Source organism: Mus musculus, chromosome 5, assembly GCF_000001635.26.
Source record: "Mus musculus strain C57BL/6J chromosome 5, GRCm38.p6 C57BL/6J".
NCBI classification, from domain to species: domain Eukaryota; kingdom Metazoa; phylum Chordata; class Mammalia; order Rodentia; family Muridae; genus Mus; species Mus musculus.
In genome coordinates, this window is record NC_000071.6 from 17,665,323 (window position 1) to 17,687,800 (window position 22,478).

Genomic DNA, 22,478 nt, shown 5'->3' on the forward strand with positions numbered 1-22,478 from the left:
AGGACTCAAACATTACAAGGTCAAGTGCATAAATACTTAGAAAAGAAGGATTACTGACCAACCAGGGAAGAATAGTGCTGAATTCTTAGGAAGTAGATGAAGAGTCTTATTTCTTATTTCTTCTTGAAATAGATCATTCATATTTCACCCCTGTAGACTGTAACTAGACTGTAATCAGGATCATGGAGAGGAGATGATGCCAAGTGGTGAAGGAGTGAGCCACTAGAGACCATCTAGGCTATTTTATCAGTTCCTCCTCTGCCAGCACTGTCTTATCCAGGGAAATCAGCTCCTGCCTCTAGGACCACAAGCAAGATTATTCGATTTTCCTGCTTCCTTTCAGTTTTATAATTATTTTCTTCATAAAGCAGATGTGTTAGGTGTCAGGAGGCTGAATTTCCATTCTGTTTTTATCTTCACTTAGCTATTATTGCCTTGGGATAACTCCCCCTATATCATACTTCATCTATCAAAAGCAAACTAATATTTTCTACAAGTAAAGAAAACTTCTGGCTATGTATTTTGTCCTCATTTAATAAAGCCATTTCTAACTAGCCTCTCAACTCTGATTACCATGATGCAAACTCTCTTACATTTTAAATTGGTTTTGCCATGACCATTGAGGTCAACGAAGGTCAAATGATTGTCATCTACTACCCAGATTTTATAAAATTAAAATATAATTACACAATTTCCCTCTTTCTCGTCTTCCTGATACTTCTCCGATGTTCCCCTCTGCTACAACCTCTCAATTTTATGGCCTCCTTTTATTTAGCTACTTTTATTTCATGTACAAATAAATCTTGAAAACATATTCCACAAAAATTAAATAGCAACATGGAGCTTTAGGGTTTTTAAAAATTATTTTATTTATTTATATCCTAGTAGGTGGCCGATTTGTCCTATTCATGGTGTTTTTTGCCTTACAGAAGCTTTTCAGTTTCCTGAGGTCCCACTTATCAATTGTTGATCTTACAGACTGAGCCACTGCTGTTCTGTTCACGAAAATTTCCCATGTGCCAATGACTTTAAGGCTCTTTGCCGCTTTCTTTTTTAATAGATTTGTATGCCTGGTTTAGTTTGAGATTCTTGATCCACTTGAACTTGAGCTTTGTGCAAGGTAGTAAATACAGACCTATTTTGATTTTTCTACATACAGACTGCCAGTTAGACCAGCACCTTTTATTGGAGATACTTTCTTTTTTCCACTGTCTGTTTTTGGATTCTTTGTCAAAGATCAAGTGTTCATAGGTGTGTGGGTTTACTTCTGAGTCTTCAATTCTATTCCATTGATTGACCTGTCTCAGTTCCAATACCATGTGATTTTCAATACCACTATTGTACAGCTCGAGGTCAGGGATTGTGATCCTCCCAGAACATTTTTTATTGTTGAAAATTGTTTTGGCTATCCTGGGATTTTTGGTTTTCCACGTGAAGTTAGGAATTGCTCTTTCCATGTCTGTGAAGAATTGTGTTGAAATGAAGAATCATTGCATCTTTAGGTTGCTTTTGGTAAGATGGCAAATTTCACTATGCTAATCCTACCAATCCATGAGCATGGGAAATCCTTCCGTTTTCTGTAGTCTTCTTCAATTTCTTTTTACAGGGATTTGAAGTTCTTGTACAGTTCTTTGATTTGCTTGGAAAGAGTTACACCAAGATATTTTATAATATTTGTGACTATTGTAAAGGGTCTGGTTTCCCTTGTTTCTTTCTCAGCCTGATTATCATTTGTAAAAAGGAATGCTACTAATTTGTTTGAGTTAATTTGTATCCTGCCACTTTGTCACTTTGCTGAAGTTGTTTATCAGCTATAGGAATTCTCTGGTAGAATTTTGGGGGTCGCTTATGTGCACTATCCTATCATCTACAAATAGTTATACTTTGAATTTTTCCTTTCCAATTTGTATCCCCTTGATCTCTTTTGGTTCTCTAATTGCTCTAGCTAGAACTTTGAGTACTATATTGAGTAGATGATGGAGAGTGGGCAGCCTTTTATTGTCCCTGATTTTAGTGGGATTATTTCTAGTTTCTCTTGATTTAATTTGATGTTGACTGTTGGTTTGCTGCATATTGCTTTTATTATGTGTAGGTATGAACCATGAATTTTTGATGACTCCAGGGCTTTTAACATGAAGGGGAGTTGTATCTCACCAAAGGCTTTTGCAGTATCTAATGAGATGTTCATGTGAGTTTTTTCCTTAAGTTTGTATACATAGTGTATTACATTGATGGATTTTTGTATGTTGAACCATCCCTGCATCACTGGAATGAAGCATACTTGATCATGGTGAATAATTGTTTTGATGTGTTCCTGGATTCAGATTTCAAGAACTTTATTGAGGATTTTTGCATCGATATTCATAAGTGAGATTGGTCTGCAGTTCTTATTTTTTGTTGGAGCTTGGATTGGTGTAGGTATCATAGTGACTCTGGTTTCATAGAATGAATTAGGTAGTGATTCTTTTGTTTCCATTGTATGGAATAGTTTGAGGAGTGTTGGTATTAGGTCTTCTTTGAAGGTCTGCTAGAATTCTGCATGGAAATCATCAGGCCCTGGGCTGATATTTTTGGTTGAAATGTTTTTTATGACTTCTGTTTCCTAAGGGGATAGGAGATTGTTTAGTCAGCTCACCTGATCTTGGTTTAATTTTGGTACATGGTATCTGTCCAGAAAAAAGCATCCATCTCATCTAGACTTTCCAGCTTTGTAGAGAATAGGCTTCTGTAGTACATTCTGATAATATTTTGAATTCCCTCAGTTTCTGTTCTTAGGTCTCCCTTTTCAGTTCTGATTCGTTAACGTGGATACTGTCTCTGTGCCCTTTAGTTAGTTTGACTAAGGTTTTATCTATCTTGTTGATTTTTTTTCTCATAGAACCAGATCTAAGGGTTTTTAAATTATTATTATCATTCTTTGTATCATTCATTTTGTTCCTAACTGGTTGATTTCAGCCCTAAGTTTGACTATTATATGCCTTCTACTTTTCTTATGTGTGTTTGCTTCTTTCTGTTCTATAGCCCTTAGGTGTGTTGTTAAGTTGTATGGAATCTCTCCACTTAGTACTATGCATTTTACTCTTAAGACTGCTTTCATTTTTGTCCCACAAGTTAGGGTATGGTATCTCTTCATTTTCACTGAATTCCAGGAAGTCTTTAATTTTTTTTTTTATTTCTTCCCTGACCAAGTTATTATTGAGTAGAGTTGTTCAGTTTCCAATGCTATATGGGTTTTGTGTTGCTTTTGTTGTTAATGGAGACCAGCCTTAGTCCTTGGTGATCTGATAGGATGCATGTGATTATTTCAATCTTCTTGTGTCTGTTGAAGCTTGTTTTGTGTCTGATTATATGGTCAATTTTGGAGAAGGTTCCATGAGGTGCTGAGAAGAAAGCATATTTTCTTGTTTTGAGGTGAAATATTCTATAGATATCTGTTAATTCCATTTGCTTCATAATTTCTGATAGGTTCACTGTGTCTATGTTTAGTTTCTGTTTCAATGACTTGTCCATGGGTGAGAGTGGGGTGTTAAAGTCTCCCACTATTATTGTATGAGCTTCAATGTGTGTTTTAAGCTTTTGTAAAGTATCTTTTATGAATGTTGGTGCCCTTGAATTTGGGGCATAGATATGCAGAACTGAGACTTCCTCTTAGTGGATTTTTCCATTGATGAAATCCCATTTCATTTAATAACTTTTGGTTGAAAGTCTATTTTATTATATATTACAATGACAACTCCAGCTTGTTTCTTTGGACCATTTGCTTGGAAGACTTTTTCTTAGCCTGGTACACCGAGGTAGTGTCTGTCTTTGTCACTGAGCTGTGTTTCTTGTATGCAACAGAATGCTGGATATTGTTTATGTATCTAGTCTGTTAGCCTGTGTCTTTTTATTGGGGAATTGAGTCCATTGACATTGAGAGATACTAAAGACAGATGATCCTAAAGACAGATTATTAGTTCCTGTTATTTTTGTTGCTGGATGTGATATTATGTGTGTATGATTGACTTCTTTTGGGTTTATTGTGAATTGTATAGTTTCTTGTGTTTTCTTGAGTGTAGTTACCCTCCTTGTGATGGAGATTTCCTTTCAGTATCCTCTGTAGGGCTGGATTAGTACAAAGATATTGTTTAAATGTGTTTTCTTCATCAATGATAAGTGAGAGTTTTGCTGGGTATAGCATCCTGGGCTGGCATTTGTGTTCTCTTAGGGTCTGGATGACATCAGTCCAGTATATTCTGGCTTTTAGATTCTCTGTTGAGAAGTCTGGCATAATTCTAATGGGTTTGCCTTCATATGTTACTTAGCTTTTAATAGTCTTTCTTTGTTCCATGCATTTATTATTTTGATTATTACATGTCTAGAGTATTTTCTTGTGACCCAATCTATTTGGTGTTCTGTAGGTTTCTTGTACAATATAACCATCTCTTTCTTTAGGTTAGGGAAATTTTCTTCTCTGGTTTTGTTGAGAGAGGCAAACAGGCTGTAAGGGGTGGGAGAGTATAGGGCCCACTGATTTGGCCCAGGAGAAAATGTGGACCTGAAGGAAGATGAACTTGGCAGGGTGGATAGGTCCTATGTCAGCTGGACTCTGTGGGTATTTGGACGTGATTCTCACCTATGTCTTTGGTTACTGCAGATCTGCTGAGAGGCATGCAGACTGTAGGGTGTAGAGTGTATCTGGCTGCTGATCTGCCTTGGTGGGAAAGCAGACCTTAAGGGAGCTTTAGTTTTAAAATATCTTATTTTAGAGACATTATAATCATTGCTGTTCCTTTTCTTCTTTTGGATAGGACTCTACAAACATATCCAACTATCTGTATAATGATTTTACATTTTCAAGACTGGCTTAATGATGTTGACTTCAGGAATGTTGTTCTTGGGGCTATAAAGTGTGATGAGGGTTAGCCCTGCTGATATTAGAGCATAGTAATTTACAAAGGGAATGCTTCATAGAGGGCAATTAAGTCTTAATATAGCACATTGGAGACATAGAGATAGAAAGCATTTTTTGAAGATGGTTTATTTTATTGGATAACGATCATTTAAAATAAATTAATTATAATTATGGTTTGTTCTACTCACTGGATAATGTAATATTATCATCTGATACATTTTTCTACTACAAAGGACCAGGTATTCATGATCGACTCTAAGTGTGAATCTGGCAAAGGACGATGCTCTTTCAACCCGAATGTGAACACTGTGTCTGTTATGATCAGTAAGTAGGAAATGAAGGGGGGAAGGGGATTAAAGAATAGAAAACACACAACTTATTAATTAGTTAATATGTTTGAACTATTTACTGATGTACATGAGAAGATCATGAATCAGTGTGTGTTTATTTGCCTTGTCAAAGGTTTATCTCCATAAAATTGCATATCATTGTTTGTGTGGATCTCTCAATGTGCTGTAAGGATTTGCTATGTCCATTTGATTGAACTCACAAAATAATAGCGAAGTTTCAAATATGTCTATCAGTTAAATGCTGATCAATGTTATGAATTAGAATAACTCTGTTTTTTACAATACACAAGGCATCTACTCTCTCAAGCCCAGTGGTCTTTTGCTATTTAGGGTACTTATTTAGGACATATATATGTGTATATGTATATATATATATATATATATATATATATATATATATATGTAAAATCTGTCTTCTGCTAGAGGCACTGAAGATATAAAGAAAGACATGAAGTCAGTTTGACAATTAGACTTTTGTAAGGTTTTAGATATAATTGATAGTGTGATGTTTGATAAATGGGGTTTGAAATTTGTAAGTTGACTTCTAAATTTCTTTCCCTTCCCTCTCGGATAAGTATATATAGCCAAGAGCTGTGCTCATCAATATTATTGAACAGTGGAGATTTACAATCCCTGCTTTTATGACTAATAAGCTATAACAAAATGGGAAATGATTGTGTGTTATATTGACTTAATAGGCAAATCTGTGTACACAACAAATATTCAAACAAATGTTTAAACAGCTGAACTATTTAAAAAGTGCTTGATTCTTATTTTCGTTGTCATTTTCTAAAGTGTCATCATGGGTTTGTTGTTCCTCCTGGGAAGAAGAAATGAATATCAAGAGGCCTGTCATTCTAGGTCCTTAACTGATAGGGGCTCTCATACAAAACCTGATGAGCTCATTTTAGAAACATTTCATTCTGTAGTCTGGCCTGCCTAACAGGATTATTGAGAAAGGCTCAAATGTCCCAATCCTGAGAGCAATCTAGAGCATTGCACAGAAGCAGGCCAGGTCAATGGGCCAAACATGAGGACTTGACACTTGCTCCAAATGTTGTCCAGCTGTTTAGTACTAGAAGGTTATGTTGCTTCTTACCAAATAAATACTTACAGCTCCATACTTAGGATAAAAATTTAAATTAATCTTCAAAGTTTCTAATGATACATATGTATATTTTCATGTGCATATATATTTATTCTAATGGCAAACATATAATATACATTAATATACATGTGTGTAGACACACACATATATGTAGATGTATATTAAACTACTTGAATAGGCCAGTTATGACAATTGTTTATTTCTTTCCTATTGGTTTATTTTTTTACAACAGAGTTATGGCTGAAAAAGTGAGCTGTGTTTACATTACCAGTAGCATTGTACCACCGAAGATCAAAATGTAGGATTTAAATGATTAGTTTGTTCACCAATATTGTTCATTACAATATTATCGTACTTTCTGTGTCATCAGGTAATAAAAGTACTATGTCCATCTTTTAGGTAAAATCCTAAGTTTAACATGTGATGCGTACTATTATGATTGTAGCTCATTTCTGATAATTTATGAATAAAAATGTTAAGATTCAGTGTGTTGAATGACATAGCACTACATCCAAGTTTGTTCCTTACTTAAAATTTTGAACAAGTAGTTTTTGGATTTGTTCTAACCATATAGAATCATCACAATAAGAACATATTAAACCAAGTGTTTTATAAATTATAGACAACAGAAACTAATTGTTAACTACAAACCTCTACTAATAATTGGGACAATGAATTTTGCTAAAGCTCCTTGAATGTTAAAGTGAGCTCAAAATGCATTAGAATTTCTCTGACAAATTTTCCTTTTTCCTAGATGAGGAACTCTTCTCAGGAATGTATATAGACTTCATGGGAACAGATGCTGCTATTTTCCGAAGTTTAACTAAGAGGAATGCAGTTCGAACTGATCAACATAATTCAAAATGGCTGAGTGGTAAAGAAACATTTACTGCATTTTCTCCTTTGATATCTTACTTTAAATTAATATTTAATTATATGTTGGTAATAGAAAAAGAAATTCAAAACTAAAATATCAGGATCTTACAGGAGTACTTATACTTCTATACTCAAAGTGACCAATATTCAAGATAAATAAATAGCCATCACTCGTTTCCAATTGATTGATTTATAAATGATACAATAATTATAGAGCTACGTAAATACAAATGTCAGTGATATCCATCATGAATACTTCTACTTGTTAAATGGTAAAATGTTTGTGTTTGCTTACACTAAGAACCTATAGTGATAGAGAATTACTTATCAATTTTTATTTTTAATTTATTTATACATGTTACATTCTAGTATCAGCCACCCTCTCCTCCCAGTACCCCCTCACACAAATCCTCGTCCTGGTTATCACCTCCTCTTCTCTTCTGAGAAAGGGGAACCATTTCTTGTTTGTTTCCTCTCGTCATCTATTTTCCTGTCCCATCCCCTACCATCGTGTCTGCTCCCCACCACACCACTACATCAAGTCAATGCTGGACTAGGTGCATCCTCTCCCCAGAGGCCAGACAAGGTGTCCCAGCTAGGGGAATGGGGTCCATAATTGGTCAGCAGAATCAGAGTCAGCTCCTACTCCAGGTGTTGGGGAACCCCATGAAAATCCACCTGCACATCTGCTATATATTTGCAGGGTGCAGGGAGCACTAGGTCCATCCCTTGCTCTCTTTAGTTGGTGGTTCAGTCTCTGGGAGCCCCCAAAGGTCCAGGTTAATTGACTCTGTTGTGGATTCCCTGTCCACTTTGGGTTATATATTACTGTCTTAGTTAGGGTTTTACTGCTGTGAACAGACACCATGACCAAGGCAAGTCTTATAAAAACAAACATTTAATTGGGCTGGCTTACAGGTTCAGAGGTTCAGTCCATTATCATCAAGGTGAGAGCATGGCAGTATCGAGACAGGCATGGCACAGGCAGAGCTGAGAGTTCTACATCTTCATCCAAAGGTTGCTAGTGGAAGACTGACTTCCAGGCAACTAGGGTGAGGATTGTATGCCCACACCCACAGTGACACATCCATTCCAACCAGGTCACACCTATTCCTACAAGGCTACACCTCCAAATGTGCCACTCCCTGATCCAAGAATATACAAACCATCACAATTACTTTTTTTTTAAAATGACTAATATAAAATATAAGTCAAAGGTATAATGATTTTATGATAATACTTGTTCAGTTTCAAATTCTTGGGGCCACCAAGAATTTACACACTGACAGGAGAATAATTTGATTTTCCTGTAACATTACAATCAGTCTCTGTCATGTAGAGGGGAGGAAACCACTGAGCGCTTGCCATTCTACCCCCAGGGAATCTGCAAGCTCACTCAAAATTGCCTATTTAGTTAATGATGCAGTTTAGCATGAATCACCATAATTAAACATTTTATTTCACTGATAGGGCAACTTATGAAAGCACTGATTGTCATTTTACTTCTTCAAATTGTTCTGTCAGTGTATCTAGAAATAGAATGTTCTAAAAAGTTGTTTTGTTCCTGAAATAAGGAAAGCTTCTATGTCTGCACTAACCACAATTTTTTCCCTTGGGAAGTTTACTCTTCACTTCATTTGCTGTCTTTTAAGGAAAAAAAAGTGTTAGGGTTCTCATGCCTCATCAGTACTATGACCTCCTCTTTTCTCCTCCTCCTCATCAGCTTCCTCCCCCTCCTCCCCTTCTCCTCCTCCATCTCCTCCCTCTCCTCCTTCTTCCTGTTCTTCTGATTAAAGTTGTATCTTGTTTCCCTTAATTGAAAAGACTTTTTCCATACAATATATTCTGATTATAGTTTTTCCTCCCCTACTCCTCCAGTTCCCCTCCATCTCATCTCATCCAGAGCCACACCCTTTCTATCTCTTATAAGAAGACAAAGAGGCACCAAATTCATACTAATAAAGTAAAATAAAATACTGTAAGATAAAGAAAAACAAGTGAATTCAAATAAGACAAGACAACCAACCATGAAAACGAGCCAAAGATAAGCACAACAAACTTACATAGACACAGACACTAACACATTCACACACACAAGAATCCCATAAAAACATGAAACAAGTATATATAAACAAAGACCTATAAGGTAAAACTGACACAAACCAAAAGAATTCCCTGACCTAACATTAGGGGATAGAGCCCCTCCAAAAATCTCATTGAATTGGTGTTTTTGGACATCTACTGCTAGGCATAGGGCCTGCCTCTAAGAGTGGTTTGCTTCTTGACTTCCTTGAAGAAAACAAACACCTGTCAAGCTAGAGCTCTAGTTTGGCCTGTGTGATACTCTCCATGATGTATGTTGATACTACTTTTTGCAATCTTGCCTATATACAGTGGATTATTTAATGTTGAAATGCATCTGTGTCTATTTCAAAGAATGGTATGTGGGTTTTTTAATAATGAGAACATTATCTTTGTATCTCTTTTTCAGAACCCATGTTTGTGGACGCACATGTGATCCCAGATGGCACTGATCCAAATGATGCTAAGGTCTATTTCTTCTTCAAAGAAAGACTGACTGACAACAATAGGAGCACAAAACAGATTCATTCCATGATTGCAAGAATATGCCCTGTGAGTAGAATATCTACTTAAAGAAAGATTTTAAATAATGTAATATGCTTTCCAATGTATATTTTTGTTTTTATTGCTTAATGTTATCAATCAGTAAACTATAGAAAGAAGATTTTTAGTATATCATGCACTTTACAGTTTGTGTGAGACAATTGTACCACATCTCAGTAGAAATATTCAAGGAAATATTTTGATTATTGTTCTAAACATAAAACTAGTTTTGGCTAGTTTTGTAATTTCCTACTGTGCTGCATTCACACAAATGGGAAAATGCATATTACCAAAGAAAACAAAATAATTCTTGTAAATAAAAGACACTTGAATCTCAGTAAGACGTAGTTATGGTGGAACTGAATATACCAGTGGAAAATTTAAAAATACGTTTCTACTTTTAAAGAGCAAGTCATCAGCATATTGGCAGTGTATATAAAAATATTGTCTAAAATTCATGACTTAATCTTCTATAGGCTTACTATAAACTTTTGTTGGTTTATTTATGATAATTTGTCAGATGTATTTATTGAACTGTCCAGTTTCTACTTATCTTTTATTACCACAATATTCTGTGAACTAGAACACAACTATTTCTTGATAATTTTTATCAAAATAGCAAAGCTCACAGAAATGAAAAGGCCATTGGACACAGGGGAAGACAAAACTCATCAGTAGACTGTATGAAAGGGCAAACCCAATGCTCTGTGTGTTAGCCAAGAAAATGTATATAATAAACAACCCACTCAGAAATACTAAGGATTAAGTAAAAATACTGAGAGAACAGAGGTAAAGTAGAACTATATATAGCCATGTGATATGGAATATACCTATTCTTCTGAATATAGTAAGCTCCGAAAGCTAAACATATTTTCATTTGCGAAGAGGCAAATGTTTATCTATTCATCACATATTAGAGTTTATGTAACATACTGTAAAACTTGAGCCATATACTTGTCACACAGTCCATTTCTTTCTGGCATTGTACTATAAAAGATTATATAGCCTACTCTTTCTGTACAATGTTTTTTCTAATCTTCAGATTACAATAAATTATGAATTAGAGTTTAAGTTGAAAATTTAATACACAATTGTTTCTCCAATCATCTGAATTGTGTTTATAAAATGTTTTCAGAATGACACTGGTGGACAACGTAGTCTTGTCAACAAGTGGACCACATTCTTAAAGGCAAGACTTGTATGCTCAGTCACAGATGAAGATGGCCCAGAGACACATTTTGATGAACTAGGTGGGTGGATGTAAGAATTCACATTGTTCCTCAGAAGACTTTAGGAGCATCTAGTGGCTTAATGAAGTCTCAGAGAGGATGCTTCTTCCTTGGATATTTACAGTGTAAAAGGTGTTTCACCTTGAATGGGGAAATCACGCACTGCTCACCAGTGTATTTAGTATTTTCATAATTTCTTTTACCATTAAGTATACTGTTGAATACTAGGACATGAATGAATATAGGGTGGAAGGACTTGTATAATTTATATATAGGTAATATGTTTACTTCTTTATATATAAATCAATATTATATATATGTAATATTCTGATATAAATTTAAATATTTTAAATCAGATTATGTAATATCCTTAAATTCTGATATGATTTAAATCAATTTATATAATGACATGCATGTATATTTATATAACTACTACATTTCATAGAATATTTAGTAGAGTTTAATCTTGCGCGCGTCCAACTGGCCAGGAAGAACAACGCTGCAACAGGATCCTTCTGCACACGTTTATTCAGTCCTGATTCTTCTTGTTTATATCTCCCTTGTTTATATCTCCCTTGTTTATATCTCCCTTGTTTATATCTCCCCCGAACCCTGGGCCTCTCACTCTTTTATACTCTCAGTTCCCATCCACGCACAGCAGGCCATGCCACCTCACCAGGCACGCAGCTTCAGCTAATCAGGGCAGCAGGGGCATATCTCTATCAAAATGGATTCACCGGTATCCTGGTACACCTGCGCAACTCTCAAGATGTTTGTGGCTTATATGAGGAAGTCAGGTGCAAGTCATACGACTTAGCTGCAGTCCCTGGCGCCTTTGGGACTGCCGCCACACCCGCTCCTCAAAGTTTAAGGAAAATGTTCAATTATAAATTACAAGCATTATGCTCCTAGCTTGGTTCTTCTTGGTGATTCAGACTAAGTATTCCTCCTATGACAGAAGGCTTATGGTCTCCATATCAAATAAGGATTAGTAGTATAGGTATGAATAGCTTTCTATATTAATGTGATATATTATATATCACAATGCTGTGGTAATTAAGCTTCATTAAGAAGCAAATGTTTTTAAACATTGTCCATTGAAATGTATAAGACATTCATTCTCAGATTTTGATTAATATGAGTTGAAATATAAATATTTGTTACAAAATCCAGTGTTATAAACCCTAAGGAGACTGTTGCTCACCTTAAAAGGGATATACTATCAAATAATCTTTGGTTCTTCAGGAGTCAAAATTCATGTGTGAATTTATTATATTATAAATACATATGACTCTGCCTTATAATATCCTTTAAAGTCTTGTTAGAGGAATTGTATTAGGTAAGATATTCCTGAAAATTTTAATCATAAGCCTATATAAAGTTCTATATCTTATGAAGGAAGGGCCTTATGAAAAATATTATCTTCGGCATTATAACTTTAAATCCTAGGTTGAGAGGAATTTGACAGTTCCATTATTTTAAAAAAATTTTTAAAAAGTCTTTTACTGTTTCATCAGTATAGGACTTTGAGAAAACACAGAAACAAGCAACAGGAGAACAGCTGTGTCATTCCCACCATAGACAACTATGTTTTCTCTTGTGTCTTGTAGAAGTAAGATTTTCAAATATCTTGTCCACATTATGTACAATTTGGGGTCTTCCTCTTAGCATTTATATATCATCATTTTCATAGAGATATAGTCTACATGAATGCCCCCAATGCCCGGCCAGCATTTTATTTAGGTGTCCAAGCGTGTATCATCACATTATACCAAATTGTATTGATCTCCAGAAGCAGCATCCTGAGGACTCCCTTTCATAGTTGAAATTTGTGTCTTGGGGTAATCAAAACTAAGCAATTAAAATTTCATTGAAAGATTAAAAGAATGTCCTTTTCCTTTGTATAGAGGATGTCTTTCTGCTGGAAACTGACAATCCAAGGACAACACTCGTGTATGGCATCTTCACCACATCAAGGTAACCCTGGAGCAGTCACAGCTCCTCAGTTAAACAATTCCTGCTCTTTACTTGTTCCAGATTATCAAAATATATTTGATCGTAAGGAATTCTTCCCAAAAAAGTTTTCAAAGAGTTAAATTGTTAAAAACAATTATGTGTTGTTCTCTAGGAAAAAATGAAACTATAAATTAAATTGAAGAAGTAAAATGCTGGAAGTATTTTATTTAAATAACAAAAGTAAATTCTAATAAAATCTATGGAATCCTAGGTTTTAGTAATGATGGATCTGTTTCTTTTCTGAATTTTGGCAGTGGTAGCACAAGTATATACAGAGAACCCATAAAAATGTGTATATTTAATTATTTAAATTTTATAATAAATATGCATTATGAAAACTAAAGGGAAGATTGAATTTGCATTGAAATAACTTTCAGTTCTTCACTAATCTACATCCTTTATTATGAGGATCTAAAAAAACTGAACTGGTTCTATTATTCTATAATATAATAATATTTTTGCATTTCAAAATTGGCTTAATAGGAGTGCAATGTCAACTTTATCATGTTTTGCATGCCTTTCTCATATACCCAAAATTTCATGTGTACATTTTTCTGTAGATTAGTTTTGTACTAGGGTGTTAGTGTGAATTCAGTCACAAACTCCAGATATGTCTATTGAGCCTTTAGTTGTATGCATTGGTTCCTTGTAACTTAATAGAAAACTTCAAAGGAGTTATTGAAAGAATTCTTTTATAAGTGAATTTTAAATGAGGGAAGAGCCCGAGGAGATGCCCCAGTGAGAAAGAGATCTTGCTGTCCATGAGACCCTGACCTCTATGGAAATGCCAAGCATGACATCACACGTTTAGCCCTGGGATTGTTCCGGATGTAGAGAGGGTGGGTCCTGAGCAGCTTGCTGGTTAACTAGTGTCATCAAAACGGCAAGTCTCGGGTTCATTGTGAGGCCCTATATTAAGGGAATAAGGCTGGCAATGATAGAGGACTGACTTTTGAATGTGCACAACAGTTGTACACACATGGACATAATATGTATAGACATATGCATATGTGCAGTCCGTCATACACCACACACAAAATAGTTTAAAAAAGGAGCATAAGATGTGGTGGTACAATTGTAAACTGCTATGATCTTTCAAAATAAAGAGTTGGCAGGAATACTGATGAACAATCGCTTATGTTTGCCCTGGAAGAACTCCAGACGGGCCTCCCGGACAGTGGGCTCAGCTCCTGTTCTAGCAAATGAGTAGTCTCACATGGCTTATCAAGCAGCAAAATTGCCAAAATTTCAATCCAATATTGATTTCAATATAATTTGTTCTACTTTTATATTTGTCAAAAGCATGATTTCAATTATTCTGAACTAATGATAATGGAAATCATTTTTATTAAGGATGTAAACAAATTTATGGCTAAATAGACCTTAATAAAATGGTCTTGAGTTCTTTGGGAAAGCATGGGTGTGCCCACATGCCTGACTTTGCATGCATCTTGCTATGTGAGAGTACTTATGAAACTCTGTGTGTGCGTGCGTGCGTGCGTGCGCACGCGCATATGTGTGTGTAAGCCAGAAAAATATCTCAGTTGTTCTTCTTCAGGAGTCATCATCCATCTTGCTTTTTCAGACAGAGATTTTCAGAAGCCTGCAGCTCACCCAGGCTGCAGGCTGGACAGGTTGCGGGTGAGACCCAGTGAGTGTCTCCCCCTCAGTGCGGTTATCAACACACTTCACTAAGAACAACGGTTGTTGTTCTTTCTTCTGTGGGTACTGCGGATTGATCTTAGACTCTCATGTTTGCAAAGTCAGTGCTTTATCAATTGAGCTCTCTCCTCATCTCCTTCCTTGGATCTCTTTCATGGTGTGATTAAAGGAAAAATACACATACAAAGACAACATGGACTTCTCCACTTGCCAATCAGGCTCTCATAGGAGAACAGCCAAGTTATGATAGTACTACTGTAAGGAAACACGATGTTCACATATTAATGGGAATTAATACAGCATGAAATCAACATTCTGTTTGTGGTTGATTAGAGTAAAAAATCATAGTTTCGGTTTTTTTATTTTATTGAAAATAGATTTTTTTCCTCACATAATTTATTGTGATTACAGCTTCTTTCCCTCTACTCCTCCCAGTTCTCCCCAGATCTCTCACATCTGGATCCACTACCTTTCTGTCTCTCATTAGAAAATAGACTTCTAAGAGATAGTAATAAAATTTAATATAATAAGATAAGCCAAAAACTAACACATCAACTGGACAGAACAAACAGACAAAAGTAAGTAGCCCAAGAGGAAACATAAAGCCCGTTCACTCATTTGCACATTTAGGAATTCTATAAAAACATTAAATTGGAGAGTCATACTATATACGCAAAGGAACTTCTGGGTGAATAGAGATAGGAAAAATATGCAAGTAAATGAATGTTAAAACAAAAAATAATAAAATATTTTTTTTGTTTTTAAAATGGAAAAGTCCTGACATGACAATATTGAGACAAGAACCTCCAAAGATGTCCTTGAGTCAATTTCCTGTTGGCTATCTCCTGTTGGGCATGCAGCCTACCCTTGAGAATAGATCATTTCCCCAGTCAGACACCCTTAGAGAAAACTGAATTTGCATTTGCAAGTGGTTATCAACTGGAGTTTGCTTCGGAGTTAAAGATAGGGCATCTGTGTCTGCTTCTCTTAGCTGTTGGTTCTCATCTATTGCAGACCCATACCCTGGTCTCTGTGAGTTCATATATGCTCTGATAATGTTGATTTAGAGGGCTTTGTTTCTTGATGTCTTCCTTTCATTCTGGCTCTTGCACTAGACCTTCCACTGAGTTTACTGAGCCCTGTCGGGGAGGGATTTGATGGACACATCCCTATCAGGGAAGAGTGTTACAAGTTCTTTCATCCTGTATAATATCTGGCTATGGGTCTCTTTGTTGGTTCCACTCTGCTTCAAAAGGAAGTTTCTCTATTGATGGCTGAGCAAGGCACTGATCTGCTTCCCTGGCCAGAGTGCTCACATTCACATTTTTAAATTCAATCATCACTGAATATTTGTTGCTGCTAAAATAAACTAATTAAAAATTTTATCATTCTAATTTTTGAAATGTTAAGAACTTTGTTATAATTTATTATTGTTTACTGCTGAGTTAATTAATTAAATATGGCAATGGTTTATAATCTATGACTTATTTCAAAATAACTGGATATTATTAAATTTTTAAAGTTTACAAAAGTACTTAGCTTTTAGCTAAATTTCAGCTTTTTATTTGAACATTACTTATGTGTAGTATATATTTTTATCACAGGCTTCTTTATTTTGTGATACACACACACACACACACACACACACACACATATATATATGCATGACACAGCACACATGAAGGGTCAGAGCATAACATGTGGAAGGTGGCTTCCTGCTTCCACATTGTGTGTTAGCAGAATTCAAACCAGGTTGTAAGACTTGGTGGCTGGTGTGTTTACCCACAGAGCCATCTTAGCACAACAACTGTAATATATTTTATGAAAAGTAAGAGACTCTTTTTTTTCATTTTCAGCTCTGTTTTTAAGGGATCGGCAGTGTGTGTGTATCATTTATCTGATATACAGACTGTATTCAATGGGCCCTTTGCCCACAAGGAAGGGCCCAATCACCAGCTGATCTCCTATCAAGGTAGAATCCCATATCCTCGCCCAGGAACTGTAAGTACCCATAAAATGTACTCTCATCATACTTAGGCAAATATTACATTTACATTATTAAATATAACTGTGGGGAGCGGGTGTGGCGGCAGTCCCAAAGGCGCCAGAGACTGCAGCTAAGTCATATGACTTGCACCTGACTTCCTCATATAAGACACAAACATCTTGAGTGCTGCGCAGGTGTACCAGGATACAGGTGAATCCAATTTGGTGGAGATTTGCCCCTGCTGCCCTGATTAGCTGAAGCTGCGTGCCTGGTGAGGTGGCGTGGCCTGCTGTGCATGGATGGGAACTGAGAGTATAAAAGAGTGAGAGGCCCAGGGTTCGGGGGAGATATAAAAACAAGGGAGATATAAAAACAAGGGAGATATAAAAACAAGGGAGATAGAAACAGGAGAGAGATATAAACAAGGGAGATATAAACAAGGGGAGATATAAAAACAGGGGAGATATAAACAGGGGAGATATGAACAAGGGAGATATAGAGAAAGAAGAAACAGGACTGAATAAACGTGTGCAGAAGGATCCTGTAGCAGCGTCGTTCTTCCTGGCCTGTTGAGCGCGCGCAACAGTTGGTGCTGAGACCCGGGACGGGACGAGAAGACCCGAGACGAGAAATCCCGGGACGAGAAAATCCGGGACAAGAAACATCTGCAGGCACGAGCGAAGACCCCCTGCTACAGGGAGGATTCAGAACTGCATCACGGCAAAGGAGCAGTTAATAAAGGTTCCTGTAAAACAGACTGTTGAGAAGGATCTGGTGTGGATTCAGAACTCTTCAGCTGGGGAACGGTACTGATGAAGAGAAAGAAGAAAGATGAAGACTGAATAAACTGCTGTTAGAAGGACTGGTGGTCGCGTCGTTCTTGCTGGTCGAGAGCGGGCGCGACAATTGGTGGCCCGTACGGGGAACCGACTCCCCCACCGAGTTCAGAACTTTCAGCAGTCAGTGGTTGCCCGCAGGGTAAGTTCACGGTGAGTGAAACTTGCGACCCCAGGAGTTTAGGAAGGACCTCGGATAAAATAGAGGTGAGCATAAAGTTGCCAAGAAGTAGGCACAAAGTAACCCAGGAGTTTAGGAAGGACCTCGGATAAAATTGAGGCAAGTATAAAGTTGCCAGGAAGGAGGCACAAAGTAACGATAAGGTTCCTGGCTTTGGGACAAGTTAAGGTTCCTGGTTTGGGGACAAGTTAAGGAACTATGATAACCTCAGTGTAGTGATCAATAGATCCTCGCTGTGTAGTTATGCTTTTTTCTCCCATTGACCCTTTGTGGGTAGGTCTGATAGTTTTGGTCTTGTTTGTTCTGATATATGGACTCTGTTACTGTTTGAATCGAGAGGCAGTCAAGACAGGTCAGAAAATCCTTACAGAGCAACAAGAAAGTATGTCGGAAGAAGAGAAGGGCTTAAAAAGAAAAAGGAAAAAGAAAGGAGACACAGTGTTATCAGGTGGTCAGAAAGGACGAAACAAAAGAGTTGAGGCAGAGGAGGAAGGCGAATTAGCTTTTGCTCCCCCTCCCTATGCCTCCTCGTCAGCCATCTATGGGCAGACCTTCTGTCCGGAGGTCTGGAAAGAGGATAGATTCTCCTTGCTGGGATGTCCTATTTTCACTGATCAAGCTGAATTTGCATGGGATAGAGATATGCTGCTTGATCAAGGTCGATTTGCACAACAACAGACAGGATATCCACTGCAGGTGTTTGAGCAGGTGAATCAGATTCCTATAAGGGCTTGGAAATCATTGCCTAACAGAGGGGAAGTTAGTGAAAACTTGACTCTCATATTGACTCCCCAGATGGACACACAGGTGATTGAGGTTATGGTCTCATCACCACGAGGTATTGTGTCCATCCCCCCTGGGATCGACCAGATCAGGTGTTGACGTGGGCGAGAGGGTCTGTTTGTGTGTTTCCACAGGACCAGACGGAACCTCTTTGGGTGCTGGAGAGATTGGTGAGACGCTGCAAGAATGAGGCTCCTGATCCAGTTGCCCCTGTGGATGTGGTGGATGGTCCCACAAGCACAAACAATGGAGCCGAGATGAGAGATCCTTTCGTTATTCCAGAAGCCGATACCAGCTCGACATGACATTCAAATTTTTCCACGCTTTTTGATCCCTGAATTCCCCTTAAAGATATAGCTCCTCTGGCTATCTATCCCTTGCTTTAGGGAAGATGAGCGGGGATGAGAGCCCTGGGATGTATGCTTGTTATAGTGTGTGTGTGTTTTGTGTTTGGCACATGTGTTAGGTGCAGAGTGTGCGGCCCGCACTTTCGCCATGGTAGCGTAGGCTTTTGCTGCAGTGGAGGCGGGACAATCTCCTCAGATTCGGTTTGCCGCTCTAAAAGAAATTATGCTGCGTTATGCCGTGGGGTGCGAGGCTAAGCACTGCACAGAGGATAGCTTGCTGTTGGCATCCTGTGGAAGGCATGTCTGATTGCATGAAGGTTCAGTGTCCTAGTTCCCTTCCCTCAGGAAAAACGACACGGGAGCTGGCCAAGACCTCTCTGGGTGATGAGCCTAAGGGATGGTTTTGTGTAGGGCCCCTATGCTTGCACACTGGGGATCAGACCTCTACCTTCACCCATGAGGCTTGCTTGCAGCAATTAAGATCTGGCCATAGATTAATCAACATCCTGGCCTTTTGATGCACCTGCCGCAAGCAAAACACAATCTCCCCAGGAGTGGCTTGGCATGATTGAGAGGTAGTCAGTGATAAGACTCCCTGGGCATGTCGCCAACCTAAGACAGGGATCAAACCAATGCTGTTTGTCACCCAAGGACGGGTAAGGGACATGGCTGCGGGGGGCTTTCTACAGACATTCTCTCTGCCAAAAAAGAAAAAAGGGGGATTTGTGGGGAGCGGGTGTGGCGGCAGTCCCAAAGGCGCCAGAGACTGCAGCTAAGTCATATGACTTGCACCTGACTTCCTCATATAAGACACAAACATCTTGAGTGCTGCGCAGGTGTACCAGGATACAGGTGAATCCAATTTGGTGGAGATTTGCCCCTGCTGCCCTGATTAGCTGAAGCTGCGTGCCTGGTGAGGTGGCGTGGCCTGCTGTGCATGGATGGGAACTGAGAGTATAAAAGAGTGAGAGGCCCAGGGTTCGGGGGAGATATAAAAACAAGGGAGATATAAAAACAAGGGAGATATAAAAACAAGGGAGATAGAAACAGGAGAGAGATATAAACAAGGGAGATATAAACAAGGGGAGATATAAAAACAGGGGAGATATAAACAGGGGAGATATGAACAAGGGAGATATAGAGAAAGAAGAAACAGGACTGAATAAACGTGTGCAGAAGGATCCTGTAGCAGCGTCGTTCTTCCTGGCCTGTTGAGCGCGCGCAACATATAACTGTGGTCCTATGGGTATGCTCATTATAATTTTTCAGGTTTGGTTCCAGATTAATCCTTTTGTGGTTTGAGATTTTGCTAATATGCCATATGTGTTATAAATATGTAAAATATCTGCTATTTTTATAAGCACTATAATTACCAACAAAATCACAGTGAGATCCCAAAGCAACTTAGTTAAATATGATAGAGGGTTTTTTCTAATTTTAAAGCTCTAACGTTGTAAATTTCAGTTGAAGACTAAATATTTTAACACAATTGCTAGCACGTGCATGCATGCATGCATGCAGACACACTCACACACACACTTTTCATTTTTTTTTTTTTGTTGTTGATAATGTTCCATTGTATAGCCTTGGCCAACATAAATAATCACTAAGCAGGCCAGGCTGGTCTTGAACTCACAGAGATCCACCTGCCTCTGCTTCCCAAGATCTGGAATCAAAGGCACGTGCCACCATGCTAAGCTTGCTAGTTGTGTGTGTGTGTTTTATATTTTATATTAAAATTTTCATCTTCTATATGATCACATGAAATATTAACTTAGAGGTAACTCAATTTAACTGTTTTGTTTTTAATTTATGTGTCTGCTTAAATTAAGAGTAGTTAGTTGAATAAGATGAGAGAGCATTTCTTTTAAATCCTTGTCAAATGAACAGGCACAGCTTTCTGGGACCTTTGGGAATAAAGTTAAGTGAGTTCTAAAAGGGAAATTTGTGAGTGGGAATGTTTGCATTGAAAAGTTAAAATGGAATTGGAGAGATGGCTCAGTTCTTAAGATCACTTCTTGCTCTTGCAGAGGACCCAGCACCTACGTGGTGGTTCACATTCATCTCCCACTCCAGCTGCAGTGAATCTAATGCTCTCTTTTGAGTTTTGTGTGTACCAAGCAAACACATGATGCACATTCATGTAGGTAAAACACTGACACATAAAGTAAGATTAATAAATACTATAAAATGGTCTGAAAGCAAGGCTCAGTAGTTAAGAGCATTTGTTGTTCTTGCGGAGGACAAAGGTTTGTTCTCAGCACCTATATGTACGTTTACAACCATTCATACCTCCACTTCCAGGGGCTCAATGCCCTATTCTGAACTTCGTATGGACTAGGCACACATGTGATGCACCTACATACATGCAGGCAAAAGACTGACCAATCTCGTTGAATGAATAAATCTAATAAAATATCAAATATCTCAAATAACTTACCCTGTGCTTAAAAGTCTTAGAAAACTAAGACCAACATAAGTTCAAAAGTAGTAGGCAGTAAGAATAAGAGAGATCGTGGCACATTTGTTTGTTTGTTTGCTTGAGCAGGGTTTCTCTTTGTAGCGCTGACTCTCCTGCAATTCACTCTGTGTACCAGGCTGGCCTCTCAAGTGCAGGGATGAAAATATGAGCCACTACCACCTATCTTCATGGCAGATACTAACCAAATGTACATGTAAAGAACATGTACATGCAAACAAGCAAGCACAATATGGTTAATAGATACATGAGGCTTACCGATCCATAGCTGAGCTAACAAGAAGAAAAGGAAGACTCACAATAATTAAATTAGAGACTACTCCACGAAAATACATTTAACAGTTAGGGAATACTGTTATATCCCAGATATAAATCTTGATAGCCTAGAGGAACTTGATAAATTATTAAACACATATGACCTGCTAGAGTTAAATCAAGAAAACACAAACAAGTAACAACACACAAGGATGCTGAAGCAGCAAAAAAAAGCTGTCCTTACAAGGAGGACCAGATGTGTTCACTGCTCCATTCTACAAAACTTTTATGGAAGAGCTGGCAAGATTACTGATCAAGCTGTTCATAAAATTTTTAAAAAAGGAAGGAACACTACCAACATTATTCCACGGAAGTAGCATTCTCTTGAAGGAAAAACCACATAAAAACGTAATGAAATTAGTTAAAACCTACGAGCTGCTCTCTCTGATGAACACAGATTAAAAATATCCCCCCCCCGTTTTATTTATTCTTCTTTCATACAACACATCTGAACCACAGTTTCCCTTCCCCTCCCTCCTCTCTGTCTCCCCCCATCTCAAGTCTCTCCCAGATCCATTGCTTCTCTCTTTCCCTTCAGGAAAGTCCAGGCCTCTAAGAATGTCAACTTAACAAAGCACAGCAAGCTACAATAAGACTAGATCCAATCTCTCATGTAAAGCCTGGATGAATCAACCCAGTAGGAATAGAAGAGTTCTAAGCATAGTCAGAGAAATCCCCATTCCCAATGTTAGGAGTTGACAAACAAAAAAACGCAAGCTAAACAACCACAGTGTGTATGCAAAGGGTCTAGTCAGTTCCACTCCGGCTCCGTGATTGCTGCTTCAGTCTC

The 22,478-nt window shown here is 37.7% G+C and overlaps 1 protein-coding gene across 1 annotated transcript in view; it reads left to right on the forward strand.

The window, feature by feature from the left end:
- Sema3c (sema domain, immunoglobulin domain (Ig), short basic domain, secreted, (semaphorin) 3C) overlaps window positions 1-22,478 on the forward strand; it is a 155,453-nt gene that overhangs the window by 90,507 nt on the left and 42,468 nt on the right. Inside the window, exons 6-11 of the mRNA NM_013657.5 lie at window positions 5,128-5,218; window positions 7,107-7,226; window positions 9,720-9,862; window positions 10,989-11,103; window positions 12,990-13,059; window positions 16,617-16,761. Coding sequence (NP_038685.3) covers window positions 5,128-5,218; window positions 7,107-7,226; window positions 9,720-9,862; window positions 10,989-11,103; window positions 12,990-13,059; window positions 16,617-16,761 — 684 coding nt within the window. The remainder of the gene's footprint in view (window positions 1-5,127; window positions 5,219-7,106; window positions 7,227-9,719; window positions 9,863-10,988; window positions 11,104-12,989; window positions 13,060-16,616; window positions 16,762-22,478) is intronic.